Raw genomic sequence first — 12,378 nt, forward strand, 5'->3', positions numbered from 1 at the left:
TCTATCAGTCTACAATTTCTTGCACCATTTGTTTTCTGTAATGAGTGATGTGGTTTATAAAATCAAAAGAGCAGAAATAAATCTCACGAGTTGAAATATAATGGGGATAAGACTAGGTATAAATTGTACAAAACGGACAAACAGGTATCTCTCAAACTGAAGTTATTTTTAAAGAAGTTACAGAAGAAATTGTTTGTGGAAAGAAAAGTTCAGAGAGAAAAGGCAGACATACAAGATCTTTTTCTCAGACAAGACCACGGTATTATACATCTACCTGGACTTTGATTACTAAAAGATAGGAAATGTTCTTAATCTCCATCTTTCTGCTTCTGCCTGAAGAGTTTCAAACTGTTCTTCCTGTTCCTCTACAAGATCCCGTAAGTGTTTCTGCTTCAAAATCTCCTGGTAGCGCTGCTTTGCAATCTCATTAGAAATGTGCTGTGTGTCTGCATAAAATGAAATATAAGGGTTAGCCTGTATTTGCAGATGATGTATAGTTTGTATTTATATGGCCCTGTCCTGGGGTTCTTCTAAGTTTTGTATAGAATAAGCAAGCATTTTAAAAGAGACTCACAGTTCGGCTGAAGAGTCTTTACAGTTCTGAATAAAGCAGAAAAATTCAAAAGGCACTGGAATGCTTCCTTTAGTTTCTGGCAAGTACCCACAGTTTTGAAAATCTTTTGCTACGGGAAAGATCTCTACAGTTTTACCAATGGTGAATACCCTTCACCTTACTTCCTCCATTCCCTTGAATGGGTGGAAAGAAGTGAAAGAATGATGCCCTGTTGCCTACTGAAGGTATTAATGACTATAAATCGTTTCAGCAATTTAGTCAATTAACTTTGGTTACAAGGGCATGCTCTTAAGTAAACATTGTGGTAGAAAAAGTACTACTAGTAGTGCACATAAAATAAGAAGTAGGTGCTCCTTGTCCCTTAGCTGATGCTGATGGAGAACAGGACCATCTGGCCTTGGCAATATCTTCTGAACGTTCTTTGCTTGTAACTTAAATTGTGACTCACCAGCTGCCTCAAAGATGTGCCTCCTTTCTGAGACAGAGACAAGCATTTCTTTCAGCTGCAGGCTGAGGTTGTAGTTTGCTTGCTCTTCTAAACTGATGCACTTTTCCAACTCTTTAATTCTTTTCTGACGTTTCTTCACGTTCTTCTTGTGCAGCTGTCCGTTCCCAAATGAATACAGAAAACATATGAGATTATACAAAAGACATACTTATGATGGAAACCTATAATCTTAATGACTTCCTTGTACCTCAGTAAACTTTTGCGTATTTGGATGTAACTAGTAGCACATTTTGGCTTTACTTTGTCTTTCACAAATATTTCAATATGCTTTGTAAAGTTCTGATTAAGGAGCTGACAAGAGGTCAGGGTAAGAGATATATTAAAGATAAAACTTGAAAGGCAAAGAGAGCAAAGAAAGTCAATGGAATGTGTGAGCTGAGAACATTCTCTTGGCTGCTCTGAGCTGCTGAAAAAAGGGTTGTTGTGCTGAAGCTGTCAGATGGGCTGTAAGGTGACAACACAAATATTGAAGCTTGAAGAGGATGAGGAGGCTGATGCCAGCTACAGCAACCTGGAGAAAATCCAGTGGAATCACTTAAAATCAAGGATAATCGTCATCTGAATATTGAAATAGATGAGAGAGCCAGCAAATCAGATTGTTGTGTCTGTGTTATTTTGAAAACAGAGGGGCAGTGGTATTATGAACAGGCTGGCACTCCTGGAGAGACACAGTAAGGAGTGAAGATTTGGAAGAATGCTTCATTAGAAATGGAAGAGTGACTTCTATAGGCAAAGCTGTGCAAAAAGTGTTAAGCAGATCTGCATTCGGATCAGGAAGGAAAGCATTTAATTCCGGTAACAAAGCAAGTAGATTTCTCTCCATAGGGTTGATCTATGCAGCAATCAATGAATGCAGACTGCTTCGAAAGACTCTAGAGAACTGCTGCTCTAGACAGCTCAGCACAAGCTGAAAAAACTACTGAAAGGCGATTATTAATGAATAAATACCTGGACAGGCCGGAGCAGTGGGCCTACGCAAACCTCATGAGGTTCTACAAGGCCAAGTGCAAGATCCTGCAGCTGGGCCGGGGCAATCCCTGATTTCAGTACAGGATGGGGGATGATGTGATTGAGAGATGCCCCGCAGAGAAGGACTCGGGGGTGCAGGTTGATGAGAAGCTTGACATGAGCCCATGGCAGAGGGGTTGGAACTGGATGATCTTTAAGATCCCTTCCAACCCAAACTATTCTATGATTCTGAGATATATATTCACCTGTGTGTGCTGTTCTGGCTATGCTCCAGCAGTCCTAGAGTTAGCTGAAGAGTCATTATGCCTGTATCAGTTGCAGTTATTTCTTACCAACACCTCTTGCTAATGAAGGAGAGGACTTGCATTTAAACTAAAAATGTGCCTCTCAGACGTGGTGGTTCTCTTAGGATTTACCTTATCCATGATGCCAAGACTCTGCTCCATCGCTGAAATCTGGTGGGTGATGTGGGTGTCGTAGTTCATCATACTTAGGAACTGAAGAATTAAAAGCAGAAAGAAGCCATCTCATTAAGCCTGTTTGTTCTTAACCATTTCATAATTTTGTAAAGACAATCATACATTGCAAAACTCAAAAAACTAGAAGTCTGCACATTGGAAAGTTTTACTAATGATCATAAATGGACATGGTAAATATATTCTTGGATGCTGTGTGACTACTAGACTGTAGAGCTGTTAAAAATAATGTTATCTATTATGTGTTAATGAAACCAAGACCAACCTAATTTGTTGTGAGTTGATCCAAAAACCTCAGCTACATTTTTGCTTATAAGGTAGTCTAACCTAACACAGCTGGAGGCCAAGGTGCTATACAGTCTGTGTTTAGACCAGAGAGGAAAGTGATTGTTTTCTTTTGAGTGGTCTCTCCGTAGTTCTGTTTTATTGTTCTTGTACCTGCATAGTAATTCAGGTTGCACAGAAGTTATTAAAGATGTGTTTCTTCAGCACACTGCTACTAAAATATCCCTTTATCGATTGACAAAGGATAAACAGCCTGTGTAACCCATAATGGGCAGTAAAAAGGTTTTTGTAGATGTAGATCTATCCTTTCAGGATACTGTCCCACCGAAGTGACATGTAAAATTTTGTGAACTGCTCTGGTCAGAAAAGGAGAAACAGGAAAGGCCCAGCAGACCTTCAGCACAAAACTGCTTTCACTCACTGCTTCACAAATAGTCCTTATTCCAGGTGGTCTCTGGGTTTTGTCCCACTCTGTCGCCGTTTATATAAGCCACCTTTCTTTCTATTCTTGTTGTTGGGGTCTCTGTTGCCTTGTCTTTCCTGCTAGCCCCACATTTCTACTCAGAGAGTGAAGTCAAGCCCCTCAAAGCATTCAAATTCTGATTAAACTGGTATTTGCCTTTGTTATGGGCAAGCCTAACTCTCTAAAGAGCAACAGTTCTGCTCATCAGTTAAAATGAAGTTTAAAAGCTAACACATAACAGCAACACTGGTGACTAATTTGCTACAAGAACTTTTCAGTGTGTTGTCACATCACCTCTTTGGAAGGCTGTTTTGTGGGTGGCAGTTACAGAAAGTCCCTTGGCTCTGATTCAGAAGTGAACAAGCAGTTTGGAGGGCAGCAAAATGAAGCCTGACTAAAACAGGTGTTTAGGATTTTCTTTTAATCTTTTGATTGAATTGCAATATCCTTACTTGCCCTCCAACATTCTTCATTTTCTCTGTGCTTTATAGCTCTCCCCACTGCAATATCCATAGCTTACCCATCCTCCAACAACTCTTACTCCAAACCTTTATGCCCCTCACCTTAGCACAACAAAACCATCAGCTTTCCTTGCAGTCCTCTATATCCCATACTGCAATATGCTCAGGCTTCCCCTACAAGCTGGCTTCATCCTCTCCTCTCCCACTGGTATCCTTGGCTCTTACCTTTTCCTACAGTTTTTGGCCTGCCAGCTGGGCTTGTTCAAAGCCCAGTGAGATACCAGATGGGAGCACCTCAGACCTTTCACTTTAAAGGAAGTTATAGTCTTTTATTTAAAGGATCTGTCTTCTGAGGCTGCAAAATCCTCATTCCTTAATCTCGGTGCCGATTTTGAAACAACGAGAGTTAGGGCTAATTTTGCCTTTGTTTACAGCTGAACATACCAAACAGCTGCATCACTGATCACTCTCAAGAATAAAACTTTACTCTGAAAACTAAATTGTTGACTTAGTGGGCATCAGGTTTCTCCATAGGAGTAAGGGACTTAAGAGGTATAAATGATCTTACAGGTATAGCCAGCAAAATTTTCTGTGGTCAAAATATAAAGAAAGTAACTCACTAGCTGGCGGTCTTTTGAAATAGATAGCGTTGCTATATCCCGAGCCTTCTGTTCCAGATCTTCTATCTGCATTCTCATTTTCTTGTGCTCCCATTCCAGATGAAATATCACTTTAGAGAAGTCTTTACATTCCACCACGCTAGCAATCTTTTTTCTTCCTTGAGCCTGAAAAAATAGATTAATCTTCATTAACATATTTTGCAAATTATGGAATAATTATTTGCAACAAGTTGGACAAGCTTCCAAAGTTATAATTTTAGTAAGAAGAACGTGCTATACTGCAGTCTCTTTCTAGACTTTGCTCCAGATGGTTATCTTTTGTAGAATTTTTTCCCTTTTATGCTCTGTGCCACAGCCTTAGATCAGAGGAGGAGATGGAGAAAATTACAGCTAACCTCTCTCTCCACCTTTCTGTCTTTTGAACATGAAGGCATTTTAGCTCTACAGAATACAAATCAGCCCTCTATAAGGTATTCTGCAGTCATTGCTGAAGGCTTTGTCCAGTAGCAGTTTTTGTACAGCTAGAATGCCTAAGAAAAGAACCTTTTAATGGGAGTATGAAGCACTGTTTTAAGTAGCATCACCATTTTCACCTTACATAAAAAAGTGTATTATTTTTTAAATCTTAATGTAAGCTACTGTTCAAATGCTTCTTAACTGTGCCTTTGCCTTGAGGGAATTTTCAGACTGGATTAGCATTTTCTGTTTACAGCGTGTGTAAGTGATGGTGTGTCTAAAAACTGTTGCCATTTTATTGGTCTGAATTATATTGATCAAACATCAAGAAAGCAATCTATATTGCAATCTGTACATCGTGATAAGAGACATTACGGAATCCTTAATAGCTTCTAGATTACAATTGAGCCTCCTGGTGTGTAGTAATGAATTGAAACTAGATGTCAAACTGGAGAAAAAGCAGAGCCCCTGAAGGACAATACATTTGTTTAAAAAGCTTAGATTTCCTTCAGATAATGCAAATTACCATGATAGAGGAATTCAGTTCTTCAATAACACTCCTATTAATGAGAATGGCATCACTGTAGTCTGGGATCCCAGTACTTTCCAATTCCACCTGTCCTTGCTTTAGCAAAAACTGGACAGTCAAATTCCTTTGAAATTTCTTCTTCTCTTCCTGCACCCTATAATGGCAGAAAACAAGAAGTTAGTGATTTCAACAGGTTTGCATAAATCCTCCTATGATTCTCAGAATGTTTTTATTTATTACTGGTGAGAGGTATTTTCATGTAGGGGTTACTCTTTAAGAGCCTGTCTTGTACTTGCGCCCAAAGCGACTACAGAATTTGCAACTTATTTCCATACATGAAGTTTTCAACCACTGATTCAGTTTGACATACTCCAGCTCATGTTCTGAGAGAAGGTGTCTGTTACTGAACAGAAGTTTTAATAACAACTGAGAAGGATATGGAGAAGACTCCAGCCAGCACCCTTTTTCTTGTATAATTTATCCCCAGATTTAGAATTATAGAATCATAGAATAACCAGATTGGAAGAGACCCATCGGATCATCGAGTCCAACCATTCCCATCAATCACTAACCCATGTCCCTCAGCGCCTCGTCCACCCGTCCCTTAAACCCCTCCAGGGAAGGTGACACAACCCCCTCCCTGGGCAGCCTCTGCCAGTGCCCAATGACCCTTTCTGTGAAAAATTTTGGTTTGGCCTGCTCACATGTGGTGCAATCGCACCTCATTTCTGAAATATTGTAGGTCTCTAGGATGGATCCTAGAGAAAAGAGTGTTGGAGAACACCACTGCATAATTTTGTATGTAACTTTCAGCTCTGTGTCGGTAGAGTAGTAAAACATAGCAAAATATAGGAAAAGAAAAAAAAATACCATCTAAGTTCTTGGAAAATGCCTTCTAGTTCTGACTTAATCTTCTCATCGTCATCCATTCTTCTCTGGAGAAAGGCCTGCATCTCTGCCAGTGTTTGGTCTTTCTGTTTCACCTAAGCAAGCAATATTGTGACATTCTGAATTTTTTCAACTTTGTCAGTATGGCAGGGCAAGACTCTTCAAGAACAGAGAAGACAAGTTCTTAAGAAGACAAACATATGTATAAATACATAGCCTGGTATTTTGAGAATCTCAGCACATGGACAAGGAGGTTACAATCATAGAATCATAGAATGGTTGCCCTGGAAGGGATCATGAAGATAGCTAGTCCAACCCCCCTGCAGTGAGCACGGACATCTTCAACTCGATATCAGAGTCCCATCCAACCTGACCTTGAATGTTTCCAGTGTTGGGGCATCTTTATACACTGCTCAGAAAATAATTTATTCATTTACACGTATTTTATTCACATGAAAGGAAATCTGTATATCTTTTGGTCAAAGCTCATGTATCTCTGTCTCTGGAAAACTGAGATTTACACCTTCATGCTTTTAAGCTGAACAAACAGCTTGCTAGAACTTTTCCACACCATCTGTTAGGAATTGCTCTTGACATTCTAAAACAATATGGGAATGCATGGCTGCAAATGTAGACTGATAAAGGGAGAGAACAACTCCAACAGATGATGAAAACCGAATGCCTTAATATTTTTTTTGGTATGGACAGAGGAAAGGTAATTTTTTTTTTTTTTTTAATGAAACCACACCAAAATCATAATCATTCTGATAAAATCCATTCACATTAATATGCTAATTTTTCCTGTGAAGGAGAACTAGATCCCATTTCCCTTCATAGCATTTCTATTATTCTGAACTGAATGTGGTCAGAAGCAACCTTCAAACTCAAATGCAGCTTGTGTGTGTGCTGCATTGTTGTTTCACCATTACCTTGACCCTGCACTTGAACTCCGTAGAACTATCAGATCCGAAAATATCAAGAAGTATACTGGAAAAATAAAGAATTTTACATACCAGCTCCTCAGTTTCCATTTTATTTCTTCTAGCTAGACAAAAGCGTTCCCATATAGATGGGTCTAAGCCATTAGGCATGTACTCAGGACTATCCAGTTCATCCATGGATTTCCTTAACAGGGTACGTGCATCTTTGTAATCTTCAGCTGAGCCTGAACAATTGCCATACGGGTTTGCAGTGTCAAAGGCCATTTCTGTCACTGGGGCCCTAGTGCACATATAGAGTACATAAAATATTTACTTTTTATTATCTCTTGCACAAAAGAAGTGCAAAAACAACTATGAACATTTCATTCTTTCAAGTTCCTAGCAAAGAACAAATAGGTAAGACTGCATCTTACACAAAATAAGAATATATGTTTTTGAAACCTCATGATTATTTAGATTGCATTTAAAATAGATCGTGGGGGGTGAATGAGGAAATATAAGTACTCAAAAAAGCAATTGTTAAATAGCCAATAAAAAGCAGGCAGCCCACTGATTATCAAAATAATTTTGACCATTGAAATAAATAGCATTCTCATTCTTGACTCCCAAGAAACACCAATATTTAAGCAGATGGCATCAGGAGGATCTTACTCTGGTCGACGTTTGTAAAGTTGGGAAAGCTCATTAAGGAGATCAGCAGGTAGGTCAGCAAACTCCTTTGTAAAACCACATTCCAGTTTCTAGGAGGGAAACAGAAAGCTTTCTTGTTACCAAAACGTTATTTTTAAAAAAGCATTAACCTGCTCATACCTTAGAAATATAGAACATGGTGCTCTTCCAAGCACTGTCAAGCATCACAGGAATCCGGGATACTTCATTAATTTTTCTCTGCACATACTCTCCTTTACAACTGAATTTCAGCAATCAGCAAGTTGACCAGAACTCATCCCATGCTCACAGTGAAGTACATTCTTCTTGTTATCAAGACACAGCATTAACTTTTTAATTTGTGAACCTCCTTGTGTTTGTCAAGAGTCTCACCTTCTCTTCAACTATTGCATTTTCATAGGTGTCCATGTAAGCCACAATTTTATGTTCTGTAGTCTGGAGTGTTTTCGTAGTCTTGTCCTATAGCAAAACCAAAACATTTCAGGAATGAAACTCACCCAGCAGAAGCACCAAGCAGCCACTCATTTACACTGATGAAGCTGACGCTTTCTTATTTCTAGAGAAAAACATGTGAGCTGTTTTCACTAACAAGTCAATGCCTTCTTCTGCAGGTTAATTGTAGATACTGCTAATGGGTGAGCAGGTGTGAAATTAAATTAGTCCCCTGCTTAAGACAGTAAGAAATTTGTGGAAGAAATATACAAATGCTTACAAGTCTTCATATTAAAATCTGAATGTAAGGACCTTTGTTGATAGTTGTTTTCACTTGCACAAAAATTTCCTTTTCCTTTCACATCATCACAGGTAACACAGTGCAAAAATTCACAAATGCTGTTCAATGGAGTGTTTTAATTTGAGAATGCAGCTTCCCTTTCGTCATAACATAGTTCTGCTACCTGTCAGGATACTACGTCTTACTGAGGCTGTTAAATGCCTCTACTCTGCTGGGGAGATCCTTCTCCTGTATTTCACAGTTTGTATGGACCAAAAGATCTACCTATGGGAAGAGTTAGAATTTTTTTTTTTATATGATTTGGCAGGGATGGGTAAACGCTTCAGGAGACTAAATTGGTCAATAAGATTATAAACACTTTGTGCTCAAGGGTATGTGTGTCAGATACTCAAAAGCAACCTCTGTCTATGCTTTGAACTGGCAAACACAAGTCAGCATGGCCCTCACTTCAGTGAAAAACTTGATGGCATTACACATCTTCATGTCCTAAAAGCATCATAGTTGCTGCTTCCAGCTTGACACTGGATACTGAAAAATACTATATATAACAACCATTAGCAGCATGCCCTTCTGAATGCATAGAATTTTACCAAACAACTCCAGCTGAACCAAAATGAGTATATCTATTAAAAAACATATGTATTTATAAAGTATGTCACCTGTACAAGTTGAAAAATATATCAGTGACCCTGTAAATTGTCAGAAAATAATCTACAGCAAAATTTTTATTTGGAAAGAGCAGTCCTCACAAGAAAATGTTTTGTAAATATTACACTTTTCCTAAGAACAGCATTCCAAATGACTACTTACTTTTTCTTTCTCCTTTTTCACAAGAAAATTATGAAGTCCAGCTTTTCTAGTGTCCAACTCCTCATCCAACAGTAAAGCGTAAACAAGATTGACTATTTTGAGTTCTTCCTGTAAAATGATTGTATTAAAAAATGTTAACTTTCCTGATGCACAGTGACAGAGAAGAAAAATTAATGTTCTCTGCAATACCTGGTAGATGACCATCTCTGATTTCACTTTCCTTTCAGAGAGTTTACACACAATCTCATCAAAATTTCGTGTTGTTTCCTGGATGGAAGCTTTAAGTTTCTTCAGTTCATCTTCCAGTGCCTGGAGAAGGAAAGGACAAGAGCAGCAATATCATATCTAGAAGAACAAAAAAGCTCAGATATTGTAGAATGAAAATATGGAATTGTATCCTTTAGCCAAAAGGTCCCAGAAATTATTTGTTTGGAAGGAGGTGCTGCCAGGCTACCGAGTTATGTTGTCCAAATACGACTTCGAAGAATAAAAAGAGTTGTATCATTTGCGTATGGCATCAGCAACTCTGGGAATGGAACCTGAAAAAAATTTTAGGAATACTGGTACATTTGTGAAGGAAAGTTACTGTCTGTGAGATGCCACAGGCCTTGGCTTGTATTACTTGGTATAAGTAGAGATTGTCTAGTCTAAGCTAGGACTTTTTTCATATGCCACATGATCTTTGTTCTTCACTTGTTCTCCATTTATTCTGTGTATTAGCATTTTCAGAAGTAGCTCCTGAAACTCTGGTGATGAGCATGTTAACAAAACCACTCCTTTTCTCATTTTAATTTACCCTTCTATATTCCTCTTTTTCTTCATTCAGTTCCTTGACTTTTATCTCATATTCTCTAAATATTCTCTTTTCTTCTTCATTCCAAAGATGCTCAGGCTTGGACAGAAAAGGAGGTGGAGGAATATCCTGGAAGAATTAAAGACAAATATGTTTCAAAAGCAACATTAAGTCCCCATCTGCACACTAACAAACTCTAGCACATCTCAAGATGAGTTAAAGGTATTCCTTAGTGGTAAATAAGGTACAAGACTTAAGTCTAAGTTACCTATATATTCTGTTTCTCTGGTCTGCCACTTGCACAGTAATTTTGGTGACACATATTGTGCTATTCTCTCTCAATTGCTTATAGGAATTCACTGCTGGATCTTGTAAAAGACAAGTATTTTGTACTCAAACATACTGCTGTAGATACTAGATACCTCACGTTTTCTGCTTCAGAAAAAAATCTAACTCAAAAAGGTAACCCAAATCTAACTCCATGCTAACGTATACTTCTAAGTGGAGCCCTTATTTTCCAAAAGAGATCAATTCCAGGGAAAATGCTTGGTCCTGCCGTACTCTTTTTCTGTGACATTTCACATTTGTTCCTTTCTTTACTTGTGTACTATCTATATTGGCTGAGTTAAAATGGAATACAGTATTTTTCTGTGAGATCACAGTGATGGAAAACAGGCTCTTCCTCCACCAGTTGTTATAATGGTAATACCAGATTATGTTCCTGCAGTATTCCACTGTGACAGGGACAGGTGTTATGGATAAGTCATACGCAGGCACTAGAACTCTGTGGTCTCTTTTGAGTCCAGTGTGTGGTCTCTTACAGAGTCTATGTAGGTTTAATGCAATTCTACAAGTCTCTGACTTTCTCCTATCACTTAGGTTTGAAATATTTGCTAGTTGAATTTCACACGTCCTCTAAAAGCCCACAAACCACCTAAATGATATGGCAGAAACACAGCTCACCATCTTCAAGACGTCTTCCTTTTTGACTTCTAGGACTCCACCCATCATGTCATTAAGAGCACGCAGTCTGTCATTGTCCTGCAAACAACCACAAAAAACATTTTTGTTTGCAAAAGGAAGTGTAGTAATTGGAAGTTTTGAGAGGGATAATAGGGTAGTTCACATCTAGATCATCTGTACAATTATACGGTGTGTCACTAGTAGATTAATGCACTTCGGTGATGCCTGTGAAACATGATGAAAGTCTCAGAGTTTTTTCTGGTGGACGGATGTTCACGTACCAAATAACTTACTCAAACTGCCATTCTGGCATTCTAGAAAAGAATACACAGGTATAGACTACTCCTGTGCAGTTGGTAGGCTAGGCTGAAGGAGGCTATTGTGTTATTGTCTCATTGAGCATCTCTTTTGGGAACAGAACCATTTTAGGTTCTGCCCAGATGCATTTTAAAGCCAGAGGAAAGCATTACAACACCCTTGCCTTATCCCTGAAGAGCACAGGTCGCTCAGTTAACAAACACAGATAAAGCAGAAAGCTCTCTCTTGAGCAGCAGCATGCATTTAGAAATTTATCTAATCCCTAGTCACCTGATAGAGTATTTTTAACTGCCATTTTTTTTAGAAAATGTTGAGCCTAATACTAAATCTTTTCTCCCCCCGGCTGGTCTAGGTAGTTCCAATTGTAAACGATAATAAGAAGGAAAAGGCACACATCATCATTACCTACCATTTACACTTTATTCTCCCATGCTACATGACTGGAATATTTCAGTGCAGCATTAACTAAATAAGCCTGACCAGAGACAAAGGCCTACACAGTAAAAAAGGAAACTACTTTAAGTACCTTCTCAGCAAGACGTCTTTCCATTTCAAGCTTAGCCAGCATTTCTGCTTTCTCTCTCTCTTCTTGAGTCAAGTATTTTTCAACTTTAATCTGAAGGAAGAAAATGAGGGTCATATCAGGGTTCTTCTCTCCAAATGTGATCACATGCAGACTAAGAACCTTTGGAAAGAGGGGCAATACTAATTCTTGATGCTTTTTGTATCTCTGCTCCATGATAATACTCCTCAAGAGGACATTGTTCTTTCGAACACCCCTGAAAGCATATTTAAAAATGCTAAAATAGAAACTACCATCATTTTTGTTGAGATTAGTTGTATTTCTTGCATACCTTTTCTGACAGTGAATAACACGAACTGGTGAGAGAACAGAGAGAATTGGGAAAGACTGACCAAAAGA

At 38.6% G+C, this 12,378-nt stretch overlaps 1 protein-coding gene across 1 annotated transcript in view; it reads right to left on the minus strand.

Annotated features, from left to right (window-relative positions):
• Positions 1 to 288: 288 nt before the first annotated feature.
• Positions 289 to 12,378, minus strand: part of LOC138733915 (cilia- and flagella-associated protein 43-like) — a 54,914-nt gene continuing 42,824 nt past the window's right edge. The window contains 14 exon segments of the mRNA XM_069881431.1: positions 289 to 446; positions 1,023 to 1,176; positions 2,468 to 2,548; positions 4,357 to 4,521; positions 5,339 to 5,495; positions 6,212 to 6,324; positions 7,243 to 7,450; positions 7,822 to 7,910; positions 8,212 to 8,298; positions 9,383 to 9,490; positions 9,572 to 9,691; positions 10,179 to 10,304; positions 11,139 to 11,216; positions 11,983 to 12,072. Coding sequence (XP_069737532.1) covers positions 289 to 446; positions 1,023 to 1,176; positions 2,468 to 2,548; positions 4,357 to 4,521; positions 5,339 to 5,495; positions 6,212 to 6,324; positions 7,243 to 7,450; positions 7,822 to 7,910; positions 8,212 to 8,298; positions 9,383 to 9,490; positions 9,572 to 9,691; positions 10,179 to 10,304; positions 11,139 to 11,216; positions 11,983 to 12,072 — 1,734 coding nt within the window.

This window comes from Phaenicophaeus curvirostris, unplaced genomic scaffold (assembly GCF_032191515.1).
Source record: "Phaenicophaeus curvirostris isolate KB17595 unplaced genomic scaffold, BPBGC_Pcur_1.0 scaffold_46, whole genome shotgun sequence".
Taxonomy (NCBI): Eukaryota; Metazoa; Chordata; class Aves; order Cuculiformes; family Cuculidae; genus Phaenicophaeus; species Phaenicophaeus curvirostris.